The sequence below is a fragment of the Mercenaria mercenaria genome, chromosome 10 (genome assembly GCF_021730395.1).
Source record: "Mercenaria mercenaria strain notata chromosome 10, MADL_Memer_1, whole genome shotgun sequence".
Classification (NCBI taxonomy): domain Eukaryota; kingdom Metazoa; phylum Mollusca; class Bivalvia; order Venerida; family Veneridae; genus Mercenaria; species Mercenaria mercenaria.
Window position 1 is genome coordinate 20,635,805 of NC_069370.1, and position 16,128 is coordinate 20,651,932.

The window sequence follows — 16,128 nt, forward strand, 5'->3', positions numbered from 1 at the left end:
TGCTTGCGAATTGTTTTTGCGTTAAGAAAATGTCACGATTCCTTCCGGTAAACATGAGCGGTGTGATAAAATATGATTTTTGAATTCCCAGCTTTGTTATATCTATTATAAATATGCAAAAAAATATTAACGCCGAAATATACATCTCATGTCGACTAATTTTCAACATTTTCAAGGGAAGGCATTACAATCCCAACCCTCTGGAAGATGGAAACCCTCTCCCCCACATACCACACACACTCGCAGCATCGCGCTTGGCTGCTTATATCTAACAGTAATGGTAATTTTAAACAGGAATTACACGAAATTATAATAAACGATTCTTGTACTTTTTATTTTGTATTTATAGTAACGCAACAGATACGAGTCAGTGTGTTGTAAATATGCTTACATTTTATCAGAAAACGTTTATTATTTGTCTCGGATATGTTCGGTGTTATCTTGTTCACAAAAAAACAATTAAATTGTAATAATTTAATATAATAGAATATTAAGTTAGACCGTAATCGTACCACCTGTATTTAGTATGATAAGTTGAATGTCCTTTTTCCGACTGCCAGATACTGGTACTACATATAATATATTTATTGAAACAAAAGTTATCGAAATTGTGACATGAAAAAGATGTAGACCATGCTTATTGAGAAAAATGAAAAATAGAGCCAAACATTTGCGTCACACAAATACTTCTTTCTATAGTAGTGGTGGATGATCCAAGATGTCTCTCCAAACATTATTTCAGGCATGGACGGGCACCTTGCACAGACCCTCCACAAGCCAGCTGAATGGCTTCCTCAAATGATGAGTTGAGACGGGCACAATCCCGCAGATTTTTTCTTGGCATTATTGTTAATTACAAATACCACAAATATTGCCAAGTATTTATTTAGATTTGCACATTTAAAAAATTCTCCCAACTTTTGTGTCGTCTAGCGTTTTCCAATCATTTTCCTAATTAATCTTTTCTAAGGATGTTAATTGTTCATATAAACGTACCCACAAAATTAATAATCTTGAAAATACACGATTATTATTTGTCTAGCTTATGGTTGGTGTAATATTGTTATCATCCTTTTGAAGTCAACTGAATTGGTAAAAGTGCTAAAATAAAACAAAACTAAAATATCAATGCAAATAAATAAGAATTATACGTAATTCAGTCCTTAACCTAAGATTATATGAAACAATTATTTAGTTATCGTTCTAATTAATAATGTTACTATTCCATTAAAATTATAAAAGCCCTCTAATCATCTCTCTCTCTCTCTCTCCCTCTCTCTCTCTCTCTCTCTTACATATTCCGTAAAATTCCAAATTCAGACATTTAAAGCAAAATGTCGTATTTCGTTTCTTTTAGTTAAAACTTACTATCTAAGTTTTACACACAAAAAGTAATAAAAATAATTTAGGTACAGTTTCTTGGGAAAATTGGCAAATACTAATACTCAAATGTTTCTTTGCAAACTAAAACTAAGTTAAGAGGTCAAGAAGATTTTGATCATCAACACAACGATTTATAATGTATACTAGTACATGTATGAAGCATGAGCATGTATTAAAAAACTATTCGGATAATTTTTGAATGACTAACTTATAATCCTTTTCTAATGCGAGCTGAAAAACGGGCGAATCAATACATTCGAAATATCAATATATAATAAGTGTACACATAGAATAAAAGTTAACTATGTTATGAATATATTGATATCTACGTGAGTTTTATGCAAATTCTCACGGATTGTCATTCAGCCCCAAAACTCAGCTGTATTTATTACTTTGTTTCCAGATTTTTCATCCTCTAATTCTACAATGATTTCTGTGCCGCCAAGCAACATTGTTAGATTGACTGTACGTCCGGGTAAATCGTCTGGTTCTTCAAACTTTATTCGTATTGTTCCGATTTTGGTACATCCTTTGTCATCTACATATGTAGGATTGCTCTCTTCAGAAACGAAAATATTAAAATACATACCAGTTTGTTTCTTGCTAAGAGCGCAAAAACTTCTTTTTACTTGTGTTTCACCTGGCGTCACTCTCAACTCCTTTTCTATAAGTTTGCCGAAAATACCGGCACAGCAGTCACCTGCATCAGTCATCATGCGTTTGGTCTCTTGGTGTTTTCCCTCCAGAAATGGCTGGTACAGATCTGTACCATATGTATATTTAAGTATCCTTTCGGTTATTGTCGCGGGATTGTGACCGAAAATCAAGGCTCCCCTCAACACAGCAGATGACGCCTCTTGTGGAATCACAATATGGATTCCGGAAAATGCTAATTTGATTGCATGTTGCAATAAAGGAGACTCTGAGTATCCACCAACCATGAGTATGGCTTTGACTTCTGCCATTCTTTCATCTCTCATCAATTTCTGTACATGCTTAACTATTTGCTGTATGGAGTCTTCAAATAACTTTTCTACTGTAGACTGAGATATTTTCAACTTGTCTCTTTTCAGCTCTATTGTTTTACCATATTTTGAAACTACTTTCGCATCTTTGATATTCATTTTTCTCTCATTTTCCGTTTCAAATAGATCAATAAGCGACACCGGGAAATGCATAGTTACGTTTCCCTCCGATTGTATTCCAGCTGCTTGTTTTTTTAATTCAAACCCTCGACTAAGATGAAGCCAGTCTTCCGTTTCTGAATGTTTGAAAGTTGTGAACACAGTTTCACCAACAAGGTCAATGAGAAAGTTTTCAAACGCTTTATCTACCATGGTTCCTCCCCAGTCGCCTCCATTTGCAGCTCTGACTTCTCTTAAGGTATATTGACTTTGAACTTCCTGAACTGTGATATCAATCGTTCCCCCTGTAGAAGTGAGATAAACTAAGTGAACAAGTGTTGCACAGTAATATGATTTTCCCTATCGATATGCAGTTTAAAACATATCTCCATTGACTCAAAAAAATAGGGGCGTGTCGGACATCGCTATCCCCTAGCCGTGTAAAGGGGGGCATATAAATTTGCCCTTGTCCGTCCGTCCGTCCGTCCTTCCAAGAATGTTGTGTCGCGCCTAGCTCCAAATGTATTTGACGTAGAGTCACAAAACTTTACAGGAATATTGGTCAGCATACATGTGTAGTTGTGCACCTGGGGTTTCGCATTCGGATTCATTCAGTCGTGTAGGAGTTATGGCCCCTGACTTTGTAACAATTGGTCATTTTAGTGTTGTGTCGCGCCTATCTCCAAAAGTATTTGACGTAGAGTCAAAAACTTTACAGGAATGTTGGTCAGCATGTGTAGTTGTGCACCTGGGGTTTCGCGTCCGGATTCATTCAGTCGTGTAGGAGTTATGGCCCCTGACTAAGTAAAAAATTGGTCATTTTAATGTTGTGTCGCGCGTATCTCCAAAAGTAGGCATTTAACTAGAGCATTTTATTTTCAAGGGAAATAATTGTGGTCTGACAGTATTATTTTGAAAATCACAGTTGAGATTTTTTTATGTGTGCACCGGTACAGTTTTGCGGGGAAGCGAAAGTTGCCATGGAATTTTGTCTTCTTCTAAAAACAAGGTTAGTTGACAGTTTTTGTTGAAATATATATCTGATAGCTGACACATAGGAGAATGTTTTGGTTTATATCCATCTTACAGATTTTTTTGAAAATGAAGAGAAACAGGGGGAATTCTGTAGATTTCTTCTTATATGCAAATGAGCTGAAAATGTATTGAAATGACTAGATCAGAAGTTTATGCCTTTCCAGTAAGTTTTTCCCTACCTTTGACGATAGTTATTAAAAAGTATAGATATCAACCTCTTTGCTGATATTAGTACCTAAAATTTTCAGCCTGTGAATAGCTGTGGAAATTTGGGACTTCCTTTTTTTGAAGATATAAATAGATCTAAGCTATATTTAGACTAAAGTTTTTTTCAGTATAACAGCATGTAGAGAACCCTTACATACAGTCAAATATTCTTGATATTGCAAGGAAATATAATGCATTTTTCAAGTGCTTGCTGTTTCTTATGTTGTGCATACTTGATATAGGTCATTGTCAATGTCAACTATCATTATACTGACATTTGAAGTTGTTTTTTTTTTCTAAATTACCTCCCTTATATATGCATTTTTCTTCATTCATTTTATTGATAATTACTTCCCTTTATGTTTAGCAAAAATTCTCAGATTGCATTTAATTAACTCCCTTTATTTAACATGAAAAATTCTCTTGTGTAATGATTATTTGTATATTTTACTTACAGTGTCTGATACAATGTAGTTGCAGTCTGTCTTTGGAAGCTGTAGAAATAACCAGAAAGAGGCTGACATAGTGGTATAGTTTGTTATATATTGTAATAGCTGGAAATCTGATAACCCAACTTTCGTGTATCCGGATATCATTCACTTTACGAACCAGTACTCACCATGTGTAGAATACAGATTTTAATCCAGTTTCCTTTAATGTATGTTTAGTACTGACATAACACTTTGATTTCATCAGAGAATCTTTGCTTGTTATAAATCACTTTTGTTAATATTTCGATTTCCAGCATTCCTGCATGATGTATTTACAAGTTGAATATGTCCGCCATTTTTGTTATGAATGTTTGCGCATGAATTTTGGTAATTTTGCAGGGAATGCTTAAATGACTGATTTATATTGCCATAGAATACTGTTTTGTTAACTTTGATTGTTTTAAAAGTAAATCTTATTCGGAAGCGAATATGTAATTAGCAAACTTCAGAAATATTCTGGAACGCTCCGTGTAACTATTTGTCTGCTTTGAACGCGCAATGCTGGAAAATGCTGGAACGCTATATTTTCGTCTCTAGTTTGGTTTATCGGAGACAATTATATCAGTTCCCCTTTTTAAATCAATTCTTTGTATCTGCCCTTACCTTTTAATCCCTTTACAGCAGCACAGTTTACGTTAATTCCATATTATTTAATGTTTACTGTGACTTGACCCGATAACACTGACAGCGCGCTTTTTGTGTCAAGGATTTTGATTGGTCCCCAGCATTCCAGCATCCCTTCCAGCATTGCGTCAGTTATAAAAGGACGCACGTTCCAGCAATCTGGGTCAGTTGCAACAATAACAATAACATTGATCTACTTTTAAAGTTCGATCTTCAACAAATTTCAAAAATGCAGTCAAGCTCTGAAGCTTTAGGTACAAGCGGTTTACCAAATTTCCTTTAATATACTATCGCTATATTCTAGAATCGTGAATTATATCGTAGATCTCTATAAAATATGGTTTTAGTAGAACTTTGATAAAAACTAAATGGCTGAAAGTAGTTCTTTGCAACTGGTCCATTGCTGTGTCTGCCTTTAATCTCCTACGTGTTTCTCATTTTTATTGTAAGAAGCATATTTTGTCGTTAATATATTGAATACGTTATCGTTAAATTAAATAACATATAAAACTCTGAACTTCATTACTGTTATCATTTAAAGTGTATTTATAGGATCAGTTCCTCCACCATAGCCCGATCCATATCTACAACAAACCATTTTATAGAAATGGTTTCTTCGTAATCCGTGCTCTTAGTCACAAACAACTTTCTCACCATTGGCTCAACTTTCGCACTCGGCTTTCTCCACCAAAACTGATCATCTGAAACAACGTAGACCTTCCACTCGACAAGACTGACACAGCAATGATGCGATTTACTCAGCGAATATGATAAGAGTGACTAAGAGTGCAGATTAAATATTCCTAGTCCATCCTGTATACATATTTGACAGAAACACAAAAGCATGGGTGCTTACAATATGAAGTTTATTGATGGCATTCATGTCATGATGATATCATTAAAGTACAACATACATTGATTTTCTGACAGTCATGTGTTATTACATTTGAACTGAGACTGGTTCATCAGGTTCATTATACAATAGTTGCATTTTTTTCAATATTAATTGCAGCTTTATAAATTAGAACACTTCAGATTCATGTTTGATATAGTTTATTAATGATATTATAATTTTAATCATACAATGAGCTATGAGATATTTTATTAATTTTAATATATTTAGATTAATAAATGTAAAAAGTCTGTATTAAATGCATAGGTCATCTTTTGTACAAAAATAAAGGAAAGAAAATGTTGTATAACTTTCATTTTCAGTTTTGGTAGGGAAAAGTTTGAGTATGTACATGTACAGTTGTTTGACCTGTCTTACCCTGTGGCAGTCCAAGAAGATGTTACCATTATGAAAAATGCATGAGGTATTATGCTTTTGTATGTTAAACAAAGGTCTCAAAGCATTTATATGCTGTATGGCTACATTCTTGCTCCTGAAATAACTGTACAAGACAGCTATAAGACTGACATTCCTGACAAGATGTGAACCTTCTGGACTTTATGTCAGCCTGGCATAAACATTTCTTTCCTGTAGCTTTGTGTATCCTTCAATTTACTAAGTACATATCTCCATTAAAATAATGATAATAGATATGGTTTAGTAATAAATGTGTGATAGCTTTGTAATGTCAACATTTCAAAAATAGAATGAACATGTACTTTGATAATAAATATTGAAATACAAATTTCAGTATATTGTATCAGTCAGCAAAAACATGAAGTACATTTGTATCTTTGTATTAAGATAATTAAAACAATTATATTCAAATGCTTTGACACTGATTTTATGTTGATTTCCTAGAATGTGTGTGAATTAATGTTTTACAATATTTCAGAACTTGAAGACAATGGTTAGTGCAGAAGGGACATAAAAGTTATGACAAAAGTAACAGATATAAATAAGGTAAACTATTGTGATAAAAAGACATGGCCAGTGCTGCACATCACAAAGTCAATATTTGAATTTAATTTTTTGTCATTTATGAGTTCTGTAAAGCTGATTTTGCAATATATATAAAATGATTAGGATTAATTTTTTTTTACTGTGATCTTTTTTTCACATGATTTTGTCAAGACTGACAATTTGTTCATTGGAATAAGATAGTTAAAGGCGGCATTGTGTCACATAAAAATATGTCTGCATAGTTGCCTAACATTAAATGTCAAATTGTAAACAAAGAAATTCTAAATTTGGAAAATCCTTTGTTGTTTTTCTTCATTTAGCTCAGTTGAAGGAGATGAAGTTTGAAGCAATTTTCACAGTACAACCTCTCCAGAGTAGCTCACTCTGAAGCAAAAACCTCTCTATAACAACATCATGAGAATTTCCCTAAGCTGAAATATAACTTAGTATCAAATTTACTTCTCCAGAACAACAACCTCAAAATAGCTAAAATATTTGTATATCCCACAGGGTATTGCTCTACAGAGGTTGCATTGTACTTATAATATCTATGATTTCAAATGCTTTAAGATAAACAACACTTTCAACAAGGGGAAAAGTGAGCATATATTACTCATAAGGTGAAGTTTTGGCAGTTATTAAGTTCATTGTTTTTGCATGCTATATAAAAACACTTTAGGTAGTTTATCATTATTACATCATATACTAATCAGAGGTTGTAGGTTGTTGTTGGAGCTTTTAGGTGAGATCATAGGTGAACATCATCAGATTTATCTGTTTATTTTTTTCCACCATTTTATTGAATATGTACATTGAATGTTATAAAATATGCAATCTTTTCAGACGGTCCTATTAAATAACTTGTCATTTAGTGGATCAAAGTATATGTAAAATTTAAATAAAGCAGCAAGCCAAGTAGCAACGCAATCTTGCTGCTTAAAACAGGTAATGCCTTAGACAAGTTGAAGCATTTAACATTTGCATTCATAGAAGTAAAAAATTTGATCAATCTAATTTAAAGAAACACATTTAATTGCACTTTTTAAGTTTCATAGTATTTGTGGTGGAGACTGATCCAGTCATTCAGCAACTTATACTGTCTGTGTGTCATTTCTTGTATGTTATAGTTTTCTTAATAATACATACATTAAATGTCAAAGTTATGGTAAGATGAACTCATTCATCACTTGTAGATTAATGTTAAAGCAGTTCAACACTTTACCATAAGTTAACTAATATTCTATTTAACCAGAGTTGTCACATATTTTCATATAAATATTTGTATAATACAGTCTAATCTAATCTACATATGATGTTCCACAATTTTATGTTGATATTTTATATTGTTTTCATGTGTCAACATATAATTACTAACATCAAAGAAACTTAAGTATTTTACAATTTAGTTGGTATAAATGGTTGTTTTGTTTATATATTTTATTTTTTTCCATCCAGGAGAATAAAGAAATATACATTTCAAAATATCTCATCATTCCAGATATGTACACTACATAATCAAGATAAAAGAAATAAGAACAAAATATGTTGGTGGAATTTTATCTTCAAAAATTTGATATACAGTCTTTGTAGTATTTACTTCTTTAGATATGTTGGACTGAAATGGGAATAACAACATACTTCAAATTTTTGTAGTCATAAGTTAATATGGGAATTATTAACTTAACTTAAAAAGATTTTATCTCACTGTTATGCCATCTGAGCTTTAATATTTTTCAACATTGTCATTGGCAACAAGGCTCAAAATTATTTGTTGTGTATACCTTGCATTCATGTGTGATAAATGCTTTTATGGTATTCTTTAATATAAGTTATGCTTTTCATCTTACCATGGATTAAAAAAATATAAATTTATTTGTCTGAAAATTAAGGTAAAAATACTGACTGATTAAATTGCAATATAAGAAAGCTTATTTGAGATAAAGGGAGGTAATTCCATAAAAAATATGTAGAATGTAGATGATAAATGTAATGAAGGGAGGTAATAAAATATTGTGAAGTTATTAGTATTCATTTCTTTGATGAGCTAATTGTTTTACATTTTGGTTTATTAACTACAAGTATGACCTAACATGTGTACCTGTCCTGAAGGAAAATAAAATAGGTTGTTTAATGTCCTTGTACTGTTAAGTTGTTCCTGTATTTGTTTACATTCCATGTCTGAATGAAATGAAGAAACAGACTTTAATGAGGGCATCCCGGGAAAATACCTAAATTTATTTTTATATCAGCAGATTTGATGAGATAGTCGTTCAGGAGTTGTCTATCCTATTTCCAAAAATGCTATGGGGACTAAATTTTTTGGAGTAAATATCTCTTTTAAAAAATAACACACAGCATTTTAATATTGTATATATATTATCTGATGCACTTAGCAATATATATTTGGAGTCAAAATGTTAAAAATTCCGGTTTTGATTTTTTAGTTACAATGTCTACCAAAAGTATTTGACCTAGAGTCACCAAAGTTTACAGGAATGTTGGTCAGCATGTGCAGTTGTGCACCTGGGGTTTCGCGTCCTGATTCATTCAGTCGTGTAGGAGTTATGGCCATTGACTTAGTTAAAAATTGGTCATTTTAATGTTGTGTCGCGCGTAGCTCCAAAAGTATTTGACCTAGAGTCACCAAAGTTTACAGGAATGTTGGTCAGCATGTGCAGTTGTGCACCTGGGGTTTCGCGTCCCAAGAAAGCATATATGTTTATATGTACATTATATATGGTTATTTTTTGCATTTTTTTTAAATAGCAACATATTGTTTTCCCAAAGTTGATCTGTGTCCTTTGTCATGTAGCGGGGGCATCTGTGTCCCAAGGACACATTTCTAGTTTTAAAACTAAATTGCATGTATAACAGTTAGAAAAGGATAGAGCGTTATCAAGAACTGTTGTGTTTAATATGTATGCAATAGTTTATACACACCTTGACTGTTTTTTTTAATAAATTTCTTACCAAAATTTCAAGAACATATCTAAGTAGAGTTCATGCAAGAGGTAGAAATACTAGAGTTATGGTTCTTGTACACTGCACTTCCCCTCAATGTCCTCTGTCATTGTTAAACGCTTTAAGGATGTAGGATCAATTTTTTCTACAGCTGAGAAAGTTTTCTTACTCTAAGACAAATAAGAGCAGAAAAAGCACAGGTCACCGCGCTCGTTTTTATCTTATAGGGCATACTGTTCACCTACTGTTTAAGCATTTCTGAAATTAAGTAAAAAAAATAGGGGTATTTTATAAGACATATAATATTCCTATTAATGTTAGCGGGATTTCATGTCTTACAGGTCTCTGTGAATACATGGTGATATCAGTATTATATAAGCATAAATGTCACTCACAAATCTCTTTCATTTTTACACGTTGATTTAAAAACATATTTTGCTACTTTAATGACGCACAAGAATGCTTCAGTGGTTAATTGGTACATTATTAGCCATACTGTGAGGATTTAACATTTATTTTCTGCATAAAGTTTATAAGAAAGAAATATTCAAAGAAATAGTTTTAAAATCGACTGATATCCTGAATGCTCCTACATCCTTATGAGAAAAAAAGCCTTCATGAAGATTTAAGAATAAAACAAACCATGTCTCCCATTAATGTATTCAATTTAAAATCCATTCAGCACTTAAAGAGTTACGTCTCGGACAAGTGGGTTAAACAAAGGAAGATAATTCAATAAGTAAGCAAGATAGAGTTATGATCCTTGTAAATATCTCTTCCAAATTGCCTCTGTAAATGCATGAAGTTATAGCAGAATCCCTTTCACTATGTTAGATTTCTACTCAAAACTAGAGTGTTATGAGTAACTTAAATAGAGGGAGGTAATTCAAAATGTAAGCAAGGTAGAATGCACATATTCTCAGCAGACATTTTTGTATGCAGTTCGAATGGAATACCTTCAATAGATAAGCGGAAAAACACATGTCGTCCAACACGACTTAAAGGGGCCTCCGTGGCCGAGTGGTTAAGGTCGCTGACTTCAAATCACTTGCCCCTCATCGATGTGGGTTCGAGCCTCGGGGCGTTGAATTCTTCATGTGAGGAAGCCATCCAGCTGGCTTACGGAAGGTCGGTGGTTCTACCCTGTACCCGCTCGTGATGAAATGATGCACGGAGGGGCACCTAGGGTCTTCCTCCACCATTAAAGCTGGAAAGTCGCCATATGACCTATCATGTGTCGGTGCGACGTTAAATCCAACCAACCAACACGACTTAAATGAAAATGTTGCACGCTCGGTTTCATTGAGCCTTTTCATGGAAATGTTGTGGAAACGCAAGCTACCTTCCATGCCCTCGTTCAATTCTGTCAGTGACATACCCTTTAACAAAATTCAAAAGTTTAACCGAGCAGAGCAACTATGGCCTTATCTATGAAATTATGAAACATTGCTTTACCTCCAGCATCGAGAACCATGTACTTTGTTCCAGTCGGGAATTCGGATATCGTCGAACTACCATCAGTAACGGTTGTAACTACAGGAAGGTGTCGACAGTATAACGAGGCAGCTTCCGGTTCAAGGACTATTGTCAGTCTTTCTGTAGCTATACCAGCCTGCATGAAATAAAAGTGATTAGTATAATTTTATTATTATTTGAAACACAAAAAAATAGGATATCATATTGTTATGTCGTGTTTATTCATATTACACCGACTGGCATACGTGTTCTTAATTTGATAAATATAAGTAGATGCATAAATGTAGCATAATAATAACTTGAAATAATGCAACGCTCGGTAACCAAATAGACTTGTTCCAATTTTTCCGGTGTATAAGAATGCGACCAAACTTACTAGGCTGGTTTACAAACATGTTTTGCCGAATCGTCAACATTTTCTTCATGATTGAATTAGCACACTCATTTCCCTACACACATACTTAAAGACAGGGCTGTAGCGCTTGTTTATATTAATAGGCTTATGTTTAATAATCATAATCTGGAAAAAGTTACTACTTTCATGTAAACAACATCAGTGCTTGAAATTCCTGAAGAATGTAAGAACATATCTTTTGAATGCGATGATAAGAATGCTTGTTTAATATATTCGGGATGCTCTTGTTGAATGAACATTTTCAGTTTTCACCAGGGAAAAACAAGTGTTTGATGACGCAAAAGAAAGTTTATTGTCATGTACGGAAAATACCTTAATTGCAGCATGCCTCATAAACTGTTTTGCAAGATCGGACCATATTGCTGGTACTGTGAGCACCCAGTGGATGTCAGTCTCCATTATTATCCCAGTCAGGCGTTGATTGACAACAGCTATCATATCGTCGACCATAAATTTGATAGACATTGCAAACACATCTACAGCGAAAAGTTCCTTTCCCATTTCATCTTTTGTAAGATGCTTTGATAGAGTTTGGGAAAAATAAAGCATACCAGATATTTTATACATGTCACTGTTATGGCAAGCTTGTGAGACGAAGATGGATAGAAATTGTTAAATAACAATGAAAAGGAAATATTCAAAGGGGCAATGATGCGTTAATAGACATATTGATAAGCATAGTTGATGGTTTATAGTGAACATACTAAGATGTGTATATTTATTTCTCAAGATTGGGTAATGCACAGACAAAGTATATGATTATATAATATCTTGCACAGTCAAAAAGTGGTCGCAGATATTTTGCTCCTTCTTTAAAAACTCTTCACTTTTCATGGATGCAACAGTGTTGCTTTCTTCGTACCTCCGTTTACAAAATTCCTTAATGAAAGGCCTTGCAAGCATTATTTCGTTATGATAAACTCATCTAGTTATTTGAGATTTGTGCCAGTTAAAATTACAATCTCTTGACAGCTCGAAGGCGGACGGACGCAGTCTTGTTTTATATTTTAAAAGCGTGGGGCAATAATATGATAAGAGGTGTAGATCTATATTTTTCATACGTATAAATATATTATACTGAACATATCATTATCATTACCTTCCCATGTGTGCCGAAAAGTAGCATTTTGAACCTTTTAAAGTAGTAGTAATTCTGGTGCTCATCTTTCTCTGCTAATTCCAAGTATTGATTTTCTGCATCATAACCAAACGCCCGAGAGGTGACTCCATCTGGTTCTACCAGTAAACAAGTAGGTGTTTTGACTGTTACTAGATTTCCTTGACCGGAATGCCAGTGTTTAACATCGGCTTTACTAGGGTCTCTTTCATAATCAGCTCGAAATGAAAAGGCCCAGCCTGAATATGTTGTTCAAAAATCTATTGCCGCGGCTATCAAATGCTGAAGAATAGGAAAATTTTAAAAACTGACAGTGCCTTTGGTTTTAAAATATTCTGCATAAGACAAACTATACTACTTACATAATTCACACCTAAAGCTACTCGCCCACAGTTTGGGTAAACTTTTTTTCAACATGTTCACTTCCATCAAGGTTGACATAAAATATATATATATAGAGGATATTTGTTTGTTTTGAGTGAATATGGAATATATCTCACTGAGAAGTGAGAAAATTTCAAATATTTTCACAAGCGCGTAGCGCGAGCGAAAATGTAAATATTTTCTCACTTCGGGGTGAGATATATTCCATATTTACGAAAAACAAACAAATTTTCTTTTTATTTTATGCTGAATCACGTTGAGATGTGCATTTTGCAACAATTTTTAATCTCAGCGCGGGAAACAGACGCGCGTATACAGACATGAAGTCAGACGTGTTGTGACGTTAGAAAGACGCACACAACATAAAGTTCCATTTTATTTTAATTTTTGTTGCATAACGTTATGAAATTCTTATTAAGTAAAATAATTTGAATCGAGAAATATACTATAAAGAACAAAGTGCGACTACAATTTTCATCCTGTTTTAAGCAAATAATTTTTTTAATCATACACAATGAATGTGGGGGCGGAGCTGTTTCTCTCACAGTGTGAAAATATAGATTTCATATTTTCACAGTGTGAGTGATGAGATATAAAAATATTTAACTGATAGAATACAGTATATTGCATTAGTTAGCATAAAATAAATGACACTGAAATAAACTGATTAAGTGGGTGAAATTAAAAGTTGGATATTGGTAAAAGAATGTAATTTTTCTGCACTATTTCAAACGCGTTGCAATGGTTTACTACCTTCTGCACAATATTTTTGTTTACTTAAAGACCTGCTCCAGTCCTATCTTTAAACCTTAAATTGTCATTGAAAATAAAACATGAAAATCCTGACTATGAACATTGACACCTGTCGAAATAGAGTCTATTTTATATAAAATATATACAAAATACCTGTGGTTTTGCGTGCTAAAGTGTGGCGCGTGGCCCGTTAACTGTTACCTATTGCAATCATGGGTTGCAGACACACACTAGAATTTGAATAGCCGCGGAGCAGGGCTTTAAAAGAATATTTTACAAATATCTTATGTCAGTAAGTGCATACCAGTAGTAATTTTCAGAGTACTCATAATATGGAATTTTGAGGGAAATTATTTTTTGCCTAAAATGTGGGAGTTAGTCCCTTTTAATCTCATGTATATAGTAGGCAGAACGTCTGGATATTCACACGTTTTGTATAATGATACAACGAAATACTTACTCTATTATTCTATTTACATTATTAAGTCTTACTGTTAAACCGAAAGTAGGCAATGCACAAACAGATGATAAGTATTAAATTATCACTAGTTATTGTTTTTCGATAATTCGTAATTCGATATAACGATCTGTTTTCATTTGTTTGTTAAGAATAATAATAAGAAAATAAAAAATAAAAATCAATTTGCAAGGAAAAGTCGTGTTATGACATGCTAGCGCTATGTATAGATTAAAATATAATTTTAAAATTTGTTATAGATACATGTAAGCAAACATTACGTTTGTTTTTTTGTTTTATTTCTTCTTTATTATCTTTGCATCGGGAAATATACACTCGTTCTTCATCGGAAGAATACTGCGCTCCTAAAGTCGCGCAGTATTTCCACTACAGAACTCGTGCATATTTCCCGATACAAAGTTAATAACCTATAAATATGTAGGTAGTAGGTACGAGGTACAATGACAAAAAAATCCTGAGTATGGTGTCGGGTAAAATGAAACAATAAACATTGGAAACTGAAAGAGGATGGAGTATGCGGAGTGACGGGTAGAAGTGGGGATGTACTAAGGAATGCTTAGACACAATGTGAAGTAACGATGGAATAATAATATATATCATATAAGATTCGGTCAATAACACTATATCATGCGTATCAAAAACACGTTTAAGTTCTGGAGATGATAGTTTGTTTGTCCTTTTTGTCACTAGTCCCTGTACGTTCAGTAGCGCACATCTCAGCGGTACCCTCTGGTATGTGGTGGCCTATTGTCCCGCATTGCCCTTCATAGGTGACAATCCGTCGGTGACTGACTGCTCGTTCACATGATCGTCACGCTCTGAGTGACCGACAGGTAAAGATTGTCTATTTTTAGCACTGGGTAAAACCCGGTTTTTGTCGCGTGTATTACTGTCACTTTGCTTTCGTCTATACGGCTTCGATGATAGTGAGCGATTATCAGACCGTATCGTCTTACGTACAGATCCAGAACGCCCTCGCACTGGAGATACATGTGTAACTGTTTTACACGAAGTTTCACTACTGTCATCAATGGATTTTACAAATGTTTCTTCAGAACTAGCATCTTTCAGGATATTCACACGCATAGTACTCTCCCGTTCTGTTGCAGTATTATGGGGGATTGAAGGAGGTATTGACAGTTTACTCGGTTTTATAATATTTGCACTTGTGTCTGGTATGCTATTCTGCGTTTGACTAGATGGTGTAGGAATTACAGGGTCAGGACCATATTTAGTGTTTGCTGAGGGGGCGGACTGGTGTGGGACTAAACGTGAGGGGCTTACAATAACTGGGATAGACTGCATTGGTGCTATTGGAGTAACATTCTGTGCCAAACTTGCGAACGCTGCCATCTGTTGTTGCAAAAGTTCATTGTTCATCACTGGGATCATAGTGTCCGGATGTATGAAAGGAATAAACATGGGCACATTTTGTGGGACATTTGGAGGGGCATTCAGTGGAACATTTTGAGAGGGACTGTGTTGCATACTGTTGGGCCTGAACTGGGGCACTGGGTGCTGTGGTTATTTCCATGGGACATACATTTGTCTGTACACTAGGACTGGCACTGGAGGTTTGGGGTAAGTGATTATATGTCTCTGATAAGTTAATGTTTCTGTTTTCATCTTGATTTGCACTGTTAGACCCGAACAAGCCCTCGATCTTTTTTATTAAGTCTATTCTGTTGGAGTTCGCATACTTGTTCCATTCAGGCAACTCATCTTTTACGAGTCGGCCATCTTTCACTAACTTCGCCGGGTACACAATGTGAATTTTGGATCTGGGGTATTGTCTTTTGAGATCCTTATACAGGGGCCATAAATG

At 34.1% G+C, this 16,128-nt stretch overlaps 1 protein-coding gene across 1 annotated transcript; it reads right to left on the reverse strand.

Moving 5' to 3' along the window:
- Positions 1 to 1,745: 1,745 nt before the first annotated feature.
- Positions 1,746 to 12,072, reverse strand: LOC123559731 (heat shock 70 kDa protein 12A-like). Its single transcript, XM_053516804.1, has 3 exons — positions 11,884 to 12,072; positions 11,136 to 11,292; positions 1,746 to 2,812 (listed from the first exon to the last, which is right to left on the reverse strand). Exons 1-3 carry the CDS (start codon positions 12,070 to 12,072, stop codon positions 1,746 to 1,748), a joined length of 1,413 nt encoding a protein of 470 aa, XP_053372779.1.
- Positions 12,073 to 16,128: the final 4,056 nt, after the last annotated feature.